A 13,284-nucleotide genomic window follows, 5' to 3' on the forward strand; every position below is an offset into this window, starting at 1 on the left:
CGTTATCTCTTCTGGAGGAAATACAGTTATACGTTAGTCTTATTACTAACAAATGTTGCCATATCTGCCATGTCAAAATGTGATGCAATGAAAGTATGAGCCACAAGATGAAACATCAGTTCTCAGGAAAAAAAAAGGTTTTAGATGAAGCAAGAATTCATGTACCATCCTTTATGTTCTGTTGACAATCATGTCGCCATCCCACAAAACATTTTTGTGCACTTTATTCATGGTGGCTTTCACATTTGCCTTTCAGAATAATGCAAAGTCGCGTGTGCTGAATATTAGCTTCATCTGCCATTTTGTTTATGCTTAAAAAAGGCCACTTGCTGGCCGAAACGTTGCTTTCATGATGCATTTTGGATGAATAAAGGAAATAGAATCATCTCTCTGGTGCCTTGGATACAATTTATCTCTGAATATTAGCTTTGGTTAAATTTCATGTAATCTAACACAGTAATCTTTAAGAGATCATCATAGACCACAGCATTTCCTGGAGATACGCGAAGGAGATGTGGCCTTCGTGCAAATAATAACATTAAGCTTGTTAACTTCCAATGGAATTGTCACACAAAACCAAGATGTCCAATTTAGGATATAAGAATATGCCACAATTTTTGCTTTCCAATAAAGACGAGACTAATGCTATTTTTCCACCACTTCCCATTTCAAACTTTTGAAGGGAGAAAGGACATCACCCTGGAGCCTTTTCCGGACATAGATGCCCCTGAGAATCTGCCTCCAGAGCTTTTTTTAAATGAAAGGAGGCATTACCAGTTTGAGACATGTATTGACTGACAGTCTGCTCCCATTGATCTACATGTCTCACAGTGGTAACTCTACTTTCCATTTACAATAATCTCTGGAGGCAGATGCTCAGGGAGATCTATGCCCGGCCCATAGATCTTAACAGCTCAATTACATTAAAAAACATGGCTTTCTCTGAAATAAGACATTAGATCACAGATATCAAGGTATTATTTTATTTAGCTTCCTATGACCTACATGCCCATATAGATGCCTTAGGATGGGGCATCTTATTGGCAGACGGTTTTAAAAAGTTATGCAAGGAATTAACTACCTAACCAGTTAGTGATCCCTTGAAGCTAAGCACAGGCAAAGCATCTTAACCCTAGTTGAAGACATGGAAAAGGCTAGTGTAACAGGAGGAATTGTGCTGGCTCTTTTCCTGGGTATAGCAGAAAATAGAGTGGTACATCTATGTGATGATGACATAGGCACAATGATGATTGCTGCTTTATCAATATTCTTCAATCAGTTTAGGAGAGGACTCATCGTGGTGTACAGTAAGGGAGCAGGAGAGAAAATTTGGGTTTTGAACCTTGTTTTTCATGACTGAAGATCTTTTCCTTCAAATTTACTGTACATATAACCCAATGTGGGTAGAAATAAAGCACGCTCACTGTATAAATTACCTACCTAAGAAAAACAAGAAGACATTAGCTTCTGTTTCACAGCATCTGCATAAATAAAGGATAGCTTGAAATTGGTCTTGGATGATTGAAGGTGACATGTAAGGATTATTATTTGATGTACAGTCTTTCGGCAAGGCATAAATGACATAAAATACAGAAATCGCCAACAAGAATTTCTGATTAGCAGTCTTTGGGTTTCATATCCCAAGAGAGAGAGTCCCACTTGTTACTGTAGATCATGATGCGCAGTTAGTCTTCTTTGGCCAGTAGAATTTCGCTCATCTGCTTATCAGACACAGAAAGATCTTGGCAGCACTCAATGGCTTGACTTAGGTAGACCGCAAGAATATGTTTGCACTGAAATTCAGAATCAGGAACAAAGTTATAATTGTCCTGCAAACACCATATTGAATACAGAAATAATAATCACTCTAAAATTCCATATTAAATTCTCTTCAAAATTTAGGTTAACTAAGATCCTGGAATTTCCCAAACAAAAAAGAACTACATGCAACTGGAAATAAGAGCAAACCTCAGAAGTTGTACTGCTTTTACCATACTGTGACTCTTCAGCGACTAGATCCATAAGAAAATAATTACTATTGTCTAGGAAACATTGGAATTATTATGATGAGAACCAAGATAAAGAGCAAGGTGTTGTAACTGTTGGCCAGGACTTTTATACAGAAGGCCTATCCTAAGGATTGGTCATCAATATCAGATTGGTGGGGGCATGACAATTGGCATCTCTACCGATCAGCTGTTCTCGGCGCCAACAGTGGTTGGAAGTAATTAATTGCTGAGCGGATATCATTTGAATGGGGCAAATGTGTAGCACGCAGCTGCTACACAGATAACGGTGCTGTGTAGTTACTCTACAACTTTATCACTTCTGCCTGCTACTGGCACCGAGATCAGTCGGGCATACACCCCAACCAATCTGACATTCTTAGCCTACCCTAAGGATAGGTCATCAATATAAAGTCCTGGACAACCCCTTTAAAGAGAAACCAACATATACATTACCAAATATGAAAAAAGGCATACGTATAGAAAAAGCTGTGTACACTGGTGACCGGTGTGGGGGTTGCACCAGTATTCATCAATATACTGGGAACTATTGAGAAACAATGGCAAAATTAAAATATAACAATATTATTATTATAATAATTAAAATTTAATGAATGATCAGCATTCATTAGGGTGGACAGCTTGGAATTGATGTTCACAATAATTAATTTGGAAAACAACAGATAACATCTGCTGTGATCAACATGGTGCACAACGTTATTGAGAAAAAGTAGGAGCCACCACAAAACAAAGAATCAGAAGACTGGGAGATGCCCTCTTCAGTACTATCTGAAAATATCTCATATGTCATATTTCTTCTGTAGAAGGTCAATTTTGTGTTTTTTCCAACCCATTTGGAGATGTTCTGTAGAAAACATTTCATCTACCTCAAAAGTTAATTCGGAGTAACACAAGGTTAATCTTCCTCTGTTGTCCAGAATCTAGAGTGGTTATAAAGAGTGCTGCTCTGAAGAAACTGTTCTGTCCTGCATTACACCCACATATTGAATGGTCACTTTGTAATGCCTATCTCTCCCAGAGATGGCGCTGAATGGAAATTTTGGCAATCACTTCCTGCCAGGGTTCCTTGCTAATTAAAGCTGGAGACCCAAGATAAAAAAAAGGCATACACAATTTTAAGAAGTCAGGATTATCTAAAGCAAAGAATCTCTAAACTTGATTTAAACATGTAGAAAATGCAAACAGTTGGGTATAATTTCTTATTAATATGTAAACTTAAAGAAATATGCACAGAAGTATTCAGAGGTGTAAACAAGCAGTTTTAGAAGCACTCCTCCAACCATCAAAATTGTTATCCTCTTAATATATTACAGTCATCATATTATACAGCACTGTGCACTTACAATTGCACATTTTCCTTTCTAACCAGTTAAATCTTCCCTTTTCCATTAGGCCTATGACATCACATGATAAAAACTGACTAACTGAATCCTTCAAGGCTCTATGTAGAAACAGGAGGTCAATTTTCCCTGTATGAGTCATAAGTCACTGCAAAAGTCAATGGCAGGGAGGAGGAAGGAGTTTTAAAGTCTGAGGGGGTAGATAGCCGTTTCTCTGGCAGTTCCCACTCATTATTGATCATGTCTATAATACTTTTATGTACGGGAAAACCAGGTTGTTTTTCAGTATGTATGCCGAATAACTCGTCTTGTATAGACTGAGGAACGGGTTCCTCCTTTAGCCCCATAGTATTCCTCACTGCGGACACCAATTCCTCAATGTATTCTGAGGAAAAAAGATATTTTCTGATTTCCGCAGATTTATGGGGTAACACATCTTCCCATTTGACTGAAGATGACGTATAAGAACCTTCAGACTCTGACCCAGAATATTCCTGGATCTTTCTCTTTTTGGGAAGTGATGGACCAGGCGAGGATGGTGGTGGCGGTGGAGGGGGGGCGAGCGTGGCCAAAGAGGTCTGGACCTCTTGTCTAACCAGGGAACGTATTTCTTCAATTAGTGAAGGGTGTTCCGCCCGGATTACTTTGTCCGTACAGGGTTGGCACAACTTTTTCTCCCAATTTAAGGGCATTTTCACATTACAGGTAGCACATTTGCGTTTAGTAACGGTTTTATGGCCAGGCTTGTCTCCCTAAAATGAGAGAGGAAGCAGTATAAGAAGGAATATTTAATCTACCTTTAAATGGGACCCATCCCTGCCACACTTACTGGGCCTTGAGAAGCGCTGGGCTCTGCAGCTGCAGGGCAAGACGAATCCATGCTTAAGCAGGCTTACCCGAGACGTCTTCGCAGCTTATATAGAAAATAAGACTGCACCAGCGCGTGGCAATTAGCCGCCCCTCCCCCTCCGCAGTCCCAGGCAGGTGTGCGAGGATGCAGCGTGCCTCACACGCCATTCGGTAGTCCATAACGCCGGACAGAATATCGCTCCTATGCATGAGCGCCGACCCGGAAGTGAAGGCACCACGTGACTTCCGGGTCGCCGAACAGCGCGCACAGGAGGGGGAAACGCCGGAGAGCTCAGGGAGGCCTCCGGGATGGGATCACCGGCCCGCTTTATCCCCGCAAGGGGACGCAGGAGGACCGGGAATGCGGTCCCGAATCCGAAGAGACGGGAACATAACAGAGGAGGAAGCCCGGCTAAGCTAAATACGGTACACTGCCAGAGCCGGCCGCGCAGCGTACCAGGAACCTCTCCATGCCCCATGGGGGACAGGAAAGAACTGGTTAATGGGAGGTGGGAGGGGTTTTTAACCTCTTGTGCTTCCTGTCCCCCATTAGGGTATAGAGACAACCTCCTGGGCTGTCGTGGAAGGCTACTAGAGAAAGCACTGGTGAACTCATCAATGCAAAAAGACCTGGGCGCCCACGGAAGACAACAGTGGTGGATGATTGCAGAATAATCTCCATGGTGAAGAGAAACCCCTTCACAACAGCCAACCAAGTGAACAACACTCTCCAGGAGGTCGGCGTATCAATATCCAAATCTATCATAAAGAGAAGACTGCATGAAAGTAAATACAGAGGGTTCACTGCATGGTGCAAGCCACTCATAAGCATCAAGAATAAAAAGGCTAGACTGGACTTTGCTAAAAAAACATCTAAAAAAGCCAGCACAGTTCTGTAAGAACATTCTTTGGACAGAGGAAGCCAAGATCAACCTCTACCAGAATGATGGAAAGAGAAAAGTATGGTGAAGGCGTGGTACAGCTCATGGTCCAAAGCATACCACATCATCTGTAAAACACGGCGGAGGCAGTATGATGGCTTGGGCATGCATGGCTGCCAGTGGCACTGGGTCACTAGTGTTTATTGATGATGTGACACAGGACAGAAGCAGCCGGATGAATTCTGAGGTATTCAGAGACATACTGTGTGCTCAGATCCAGCCAAATGCAGCCAAACTGATTGGTCGTCGTTTCATATTACAAATGGACAATGACCCAAAACATAAAGCCAAAGCAACCCAGGAGTTTATTAAAGCAAAGGAGTGGAATATTCTTGAATGGCCAAGTCAGTCACCTGATCTCAACCCAATTGAGCAGCATTTCGCTTGTTAGAGACTAAACTTCAGACAGAAAGGCCCACAAACAAACAGCAACTGAAAACCACCGCAGTGAAGGCCTGGCAGAGCATCAAAAAGGAGGAAACACAGCGTCTGGTGATGTCCAAGAGTTCAATACTTCAGGCAGTCATTGCCAACAAAGTGTTTTCAACCAAGTACTAGAAATGAACATTTTATTTACAATTATTTAAACTGTCCAATTACTTTTGATCCCTTTAAAAACAGGGTGGCACATATTAAGGAGCTGAAACTCTTAAACCCTTCATCCAATTTTAATGTGGATACCCTCAAATGAAAGCTAAAAGTCTGAACTTCAACTGCATCTGAATTGTTTTGTTTAAAATTCATTGTGGTAATGTCTATAACCAAAATTAGAAAAATGTTGTCTCTGTCCAAATATATATGGACTTAATTGTATATTAAGAATTAGTGAATTCGGGTGGCTATACTAATGATCCATATACCGTACTCTATTTTTTTGTGGGCAAATGTTTATAGCAGACATTTATAATTAATATGATTTTTTTTATTGTAGTTTTACAGTGTAACTGGGATATCAAACTAAAGGGGGAACAGTCCCCTATATTAACAGCAGAGCTAATCTTGGTCGGCTAAGACTCCAGGTCCAAAAGAGGCTGTAGTTTTGCCTACATTATTAGGGGAATGTTTTACTAAACTGGCAAATGTGTAAAACTAGAAAAGACAGAAGAAATGCCAAGTGAAGCATGATGAAGTCAAAGTACTTAGCACTGTGCTCAAACTACTCAACACATGGCAATCCTATGACTGTGAATGTACCTCCGCCACTTGTGTTCTCCCAGCGTCTGAATACCTGATGGCTAATGCAGTTGCCCTGAGAAATTAATAACAAAGAATTAGCAGGTAAGCCTGTCGTAGCTCCAATATTTGCATATCTCAGGCACACCTGTCCTTCTTTCTGCCAAATTCTTCTAGTATGGATTAGAGAACCTGTCACATTCTATATTTTATCTATGAAGTGGTCACACTGCTATAAGCAATAATTATTGGAAAAATATAATTAGAACTGATGAATTCAATGCAAAGTTATCCAATCGGTTGGCATTTCTAGTTTAGTAAACAGCCTAAAATGGTAACAAAAATTATAAAAGACACACCTTACCAATTCCATCACTTCTGTACTGATGCCTTCAGGTCCCTTGTTGTGTTGGGCTTCCTGTTTCATCAATGTAGTCCAGGGAAGCAGCAGAGGATTGTATTAGGCAAGTATGACTACTAGGAATAAGTGAACCCGAATGGTAATGTTCGGGGTTTGTACCGGACACCTAGTGTCTGGTGCCGAACCCCCAACATGGACTTCGGCAGCCTAATAAAGCTTGATGAAAGGCTGCAGTGCAGCCAATGAAGAAGCTTTAAAGAAGTTGTCCACCACTTGGACAACCCCTTCTTCTACCGCATGTTTTTCCCTGATAAAATTAAAAAAGCATATACTCATCTCCGGTGCCGTTCCAGCAGTTTCGACACTCACTCTTCCCATGCGGTTGTTGTGACACTTGAGCCTGGCATCCCATCAGCACCGACTTCACTGTCTATGCCTTTGTACGAATCAAACATGAAGAGGAAGTCAGGGCTACGGATGCTCTCTCATTTCCTCTTAATGTTCAATTTGTACAAAGACGGGAACAGTGACGCCAGGGCTGTTTGGACGTCAGGCTCACGTGTCACAACAACTGCACGGGAGCGCAGACACCGGAGGTGAGCATAAGCTTTTTTATTTTACTGGGGCAAAACATTTAGATCAAGAAGGAGTTGTACTAGTTGTGGACAACCCCTTTAAGGCAGTGGGCACTTCCGGCCTGATCCCAGCCATGCCAAGTAATGTCATATGATATTTATAGGTTGGGAAGGGCCATGAATATTGGGCCCTTCCCAGCATAATAAGACTAGCCCTCAGCCACCCAAGAAATGGCCCCACATAGAACATCAAGGACAAAAAGCTGACACTTTGGATGCCCTTTTAATTACCACTGAGGTCTACTGTGGGAAACAGGATATTCTGATGGGGAAAAGACAGCCAGATTGAAATTTTTGTTTGCAGGAGGAAAGCATGCCCTCCCAGGCTGAAGCTCCTATGATGAAATTATTTTTCCAGCCGTGGTGTCTCCATTATACAGATAGGAATATTGGGTTCTGCACAGATCTGATATTTACCGGATATAGATTTTCGGCATCATAGTGAAGGTACGGACGTGACACATTAACTCACATCACTGTAGGGACACTAGAATCTCTCCAATTGAATAAAGGACTGATAGATGGGGCTATACCTGTCATATTTGGTCCCTATGGAAATATAAAATCACAATAACAAATATGACATCAATATTGAACACTAGTGATGAGCTAGTATGCTCGTTACTCGAGTTTCTCAGAGCATGCTCCGGTTGTCTCCAAGTATTTCGGCATGTTCGGAGATTTAGTTTGTCGACGCAGTTGCATGATTTGCGGCTGCTAGACAGCTTGAATACATGTAGGGATTCCCTAACAGGGAATCCCAATGAAATACTCGGAGACCACCCGAGCATGCCCAGAGAAACTCGAGTAACGAGCATACTCGCTCATCAGTATTGAACACCTGTGATCTTCAGAGATGAAGATATCTTGGAAGTTGGAAATCTCAATTTCCTGAAACTGAAGCCATCACCAGCCCTGTTTTGAGTAATCAAGGGTAGGTATGTGGGCGTAACTTAGGAGCTGATAAAAAGCAAAAACTGGGTCTGGATCAATCGTCAGTCCATGGAATTCATAGTTTGCTGTGGGTACTGTTCATTTTTCTCGAAGCGCTTCCCTCCGCTAAGCTCTGTGCCATTCCTGTGACCAAGTTTGTTAACGTTCTTGTTTCTTCTTTTATTTTATGTAATTGTCTATATCGTATTGTTTTGTTCCCATTTTGTATCATCCTGAATATTTTTTTTTACTAAACACTGCCTATCTTTCTGCAGTAAATATAAAATGTAATAGCTCTGTTCCTTTTGCTGTGGAAACCAAACCCTTGAAAGCCATACACTATCTGTATTTGGTGTCCAATCGACCAGTATAAACAATTTGTGGTGGCAGCTAATCTTTCTTGGGTTATTGTGGAGTTGGCAGTGACCTTACCGAGGTAAGTATATATTCCATGAGTTGGAATTGGTTGTATATATACACCACGTGCTCACTTTGAGTTCCCCAATAACTGGCCTAGTAGTGGAAACAGCCACGGTCTCCTCCGTTAAATTGGTCAATTGTGCAATTGTCCTGATGAGGGGCAACAGAGAACTGTTCATGACAAAAAAAGGTATCAATGGGTGAATCTGCATGACCCCCTTCCCCCAGCTGTGACACTTGGCTTTAAAAAAATGAAATAAAAAGTGATAAAAAACGACAGGCCATTATGCAAAAAACTGATATGAAAACGTTAGGGCTCCTAAAATATGACAACCCCCCTCCCAAAAAACCAGAGCAGAGCAATTTTGTGTTTTAAAAAAAGTTATTTTTCTTGTGAAAAAGTAGTAAAACATAAATTGGGTATTAACAGAATCATAATCGACCTGCAGAGTAGCGTTAAAGAAGCACTCACATGAAAGTTTTCATCCTCTTAATATATTCAATTAAACATATTATATAGCACTGTGAACTTACAATTGCTCATTTTGCCCTTTTACCCAAAAAACTGGTCTCTTTTCTCTGCTCTATGTAGAAACTGGAAGTAACTTTTCCCTACATAAATCATCCTCCTCTTCCACTCCTTACTCAGCTGCACCCTCCTCCTCTCTAAGGACTTTTGTAGTGACTAATAAGTCATGCATGAAAAAGAGACCTCCTGTTTCTACATAGAGTTCAGAAGGATTCAGCTAGTCAGTTTTTAGTCATATGATGTCATAGACCCAATGGAAAACAGAAGAATTAACTGGGTAGAAAAGAGAAATGAGCACTTTTAAGTACACAGTGCTATTGTCACAATTCCTCCACTCAGTGTGGTGAATTTATGACAGGGGCATGCTGTCAGTATCGTGATAGACAGCTCAGCGTGGCTAGTGACAGTCCAATCACCCAATCAAGGCCGGGGCGTTTTGGGTTTCCTACAGGTGTCTCTTGTTCGGAGTGATTTCCAGGCTATTTAGCTGGTTGTCTGCATCTATTCTCTGCCAGTTACAGCTTTCAGCTCTGTGTGGCTTATCCTCTGTGTCTTGATCTATGATGTCTGATATTTTTTGTTGGATTCTGGATTTTCCTATTGACTATCTGTTTGTATTACCCCATTTTCCTTGACGCACTCTGACCTTAGAATTCTGACTCGGAACTGTGACCTGACTATGCCTTTTGCTTTACCCCTTAGTATATGATGAGCACTCTTGGTATCTGACCCCGAACCTGTTGACTACCCTAGCCTCACATCTTGCCCTTGAATAGTGACTAGTATCACAGCTATATAACATTAGACTGTGGAGACCTGGGTGTCGTAACCAGTGCCTTCCCCCCTCCCATCAATCCCGTAATGAAACACACACAGTCCTAGGTGGGTTGAACAGGTCGGTCACAGTTTATTAATTAAATAATCGGAGAAAGGGCAATTACATATCGTAACGAGCGGCTCGCGCCGAGCTCCTGTCCGTGATCGACAGGGGAATTGGCCCAACGAGCGGTTACGACCTTTGCCCTCCTCCGCTTTTTCCGCTGTGACTTAATAAAGGTTACCAGGGTTAGTTATAACAACATACGTAATAAATTTTTTTTTTTTTTTTTTTTTTAAATATTACAACATAATTCACACATTTACATTATCCTGCGGGTTAGTTTAATCATTAGCCTTTAAAAGGGAGGGTGGGTGGGACAAAAGCTTCCAGGTGTCCTGCCGGGAGTGAAAGAGAAAGTTCTCGGCCGGACACCTGGATTTAACCCCTGTAGGAGTGGCCTTAGGACCCCTCCCCTCTAGTGCCCACTGGCCGGCTGGGGGTCTTCCAATTAGTGCATCACAAAGGGGGGAGTGATGCTAGGGGGGAACTGGCACTGACATTCTTTTCGTGCAGCTCTCTGTGTGCTCCCCAGTCAGAGACGCGTTCCTTATACAGTACCGCGTCTGCCAGACTGTGGAGACCTGGGTGTCGTAACCAGTGCCTTCCCCCCTCCCATCAATCCCGTAATGAAACACACACAGTCCTAGGTGGGTTGAACAGGTCGGTCACAGTTTATTAATTAAATAATCGGAGAAAGGGCAATTACATATCGTAACGAGCGGCTCGCGCCGAGCTCCTGTCCGTGATCGACAGGGGAATTGGCCCAACGAGCGGTTACGACCTTTGCCCTCCTCCGCTTTTTCCGCCACGGAGGATCCCGTGTATTAACTACGCGGGACTCCGACCCCACCCCTCGATGTTAAGGCCTGTTCAACCCCATCCTGTAAACCAGACAGAAAAATATCGAGGCCAATGTCCGTTAGGTGAACTCCGTCCGGTCTTAATTGTGGCGTGTTATCCCCTTGTAGCTGGCGGTGCCGGATCACGATACCGCCTCTTCCTCTCACATATTTTCCAATCCGCGCGTTGAATTTCCTTCTTGTCCGCTCTATGGCTTTTTTATCTCTTACTCCTCGCCAAACGGCCCGTGGTGTTATATCCGACCACACCAGTATTATGTTCCTGAATAGACAGTATCCGACCACACCAGTATTATGATCCTGAATAGACAGTTGAACCTTTCCATATCCGTTGTCACCCATTTGTACAATTCAGCCACCTTTTGTTTGCCCAGGTCATTGCCACCCGCGTGTACCACCATTATCACCGGGTGTTCCGCCAACCTTGCTATGCCAACCATCTCTTTGAACACCTGTTTCCACTGGAGGCCTCTGACACCCCTCCAGTTAACTTTTATGCCCGGGAGGTAAAGATTTGTTCCTCCTGGCCGCAGTTTGGCCCTCTTTTCGGCCCAGTAAACGTAGGAATCTCCTACAACCCAAACATCCACCCCTGAAAGAGACAACACATGTTAATTAAGCAAGTGGGGTCTTATGTATCTGGCGAAGCATGCGGACTTCCAACGACCCATTCTCTGCCCCTCGGCCTCTGACACTCCTGCCCTAGCCGCTTCTGTGGCTGCCCCTATGCGGAACGAATGTGTTCCGTACTCCTTTGGATTTGCGCCGGCTTTTTCCAAGCATAGCTTGAACATCGCCTGAAATTGGTACTTGGTCATAGGGGACCCGTCTGTATGAATGAAGAAAAATCTACCAGCGTGTCTTATCCCGGCGTATCTTCTAACCATTTTTAGCGGGCAAGCTGGGCCATCTGTGGAGTTAACCAGTACCCATGTGCCCCTACCAGTGGGATCGCATTTGGATTTTCTAACCCTGATGCGCAGGGCGTCACTGCATATAACTATGTCCTCATTAATTAGGCCTCCTTCCGACGCGTTTTTTGACCGCGGTAGCAATTCGCTGATACGCCGCGCTCCGAAAAAGACGGTCGCAAAAGCTGCTGATATGAGGGCCGCCTCATATTGCGATAAGCAGACCGACGGGGATATCGCAATCAGGTCCTGCAATAGTCTCAGAGAAATGGGGCGGCGACATTCTTGGCTCGGCTGAAGCCTTTTCCAACCTTTTATGGCTTGTCTTATGCAAAAGGACTTAGTTACGTGTACCCAACCCAATAATTGAAAGAAAAATGCTAGCCCCGATAATTTCCGTTGTGCCGAGGTGCCCGACGCCCCACTTTCCCTCATCCGTAATAAGAAATCGGTTGTCACCACGCTTCGTGCTCGGTCGCATTTATCGACTGGCCTACCCCGAATTAGTGAGCACCACTCCTCCCAAGCCTTACCATACACCTGCCAGGTAGCTGGCGAAACGGAGGCCCGGATTAAGGGCATCAATGATTGGCCACTGTGTCCCACAGGGACTGTGGACACCGAATACCCCGGGGGTTGCGCGTTGGGCTGCTGGATTCTGAAAGCCTGCATATTGGAAAATAACAATGGGTTAATGATATTCTCATCGACTTCCGCCACCACGGTGGCTCTACACCAAATATTGTTTTCAAGGCATATCAGTGCAAGCCGTCGCAAGAGAGCGAGTATGGGCAAGGATGAAGAAGACATGTGATTTAAACTCTTCACTGTTTTCACATTTTTACTTTGGAAACGAATGTTCATGTTCCTCAACTGATCGGCCCATATCTCCAATGCTGCTACAACCACAAACAATTCCCATAGGGCCGGGTCTTGCCCCCACATTGCTGTCGTCCATTTCTCTGGCCAACCAGATTTGCACCATTGATTTTTATAGATTGCTGCGAAACCCTCTTTTTTGTTCCACCCTATTGTCAGCCCTAATTCCTTGCTTGTGATCTCTTTAGCCATGACGCACGTGTGACCGTTGTACGATTGTAGGAACGTCTGCCATACCAGCTGATCTGCTTTTAGCGAACGAGTGAGCCTAATTCTAGGGCCGGGCTAAGAAGCGCCTTTTGTTGCCAGGGATAGTCTGCGCGAGAAAGCTCTGCCGACCGGCATTACGCGGCAGGCGAAGGACAGTAGACCCAATAACGCCTGCATTTGCTGTAGGGTTACCTTGTTAACTTCGAGGAAGCTTTTCAACATTTGCAGGGTTTTTTGTATTTTATCCTCTGGTAATCAGAAAACCATCATCTTGGTATCTATTTCAATGCCCAGAAAGGGCAATACATTACATGGTCCCTCCGTTTTCTCCGGTGA

General features: G+C 43.5%; 1 protein-coding gene across 1 annotated transcript in view; it reads right to left on the reverse strand.

The window, feature by feature from the left end:
• Positions 1-209: 209 nt before the first annotated feature.
• LOC138670157 (zinc finger SWIM domain-containing protein 7-like) overlaps positions 210-13,284 on the reverse strand; it is a 112,698-nt gene continuing 99,623 nt past the window's right edge. The window contains exon 6 of the mRNA XM_069757234.1: positions 210-1,793. Within this exon, the coding sequence (XP_069613335.1) occupies positions 1,686-1,793 (108 nt within the window). The 3' untranslated portion in view covers positions 210-1,685. The remainder of the gene's footprint in view (positions 1,794-13,284) is intronic.

The sequence above is a fragment of the Ranitomeya imitator genome, chromosome 3, assembly GCF_032444005.1.
Source record: "Ranitomeya imitator isolate aRanImi1 chromosome 3, aRanImi1.pri, whole genome shotgun sequence".
Classification (NCBI taxonomy): Eukaryota; Metazoa; Chordata; class Amphibia; order Anura; family Dendrobatidae; genus Ranitomeya; species Ranitomeya imitator.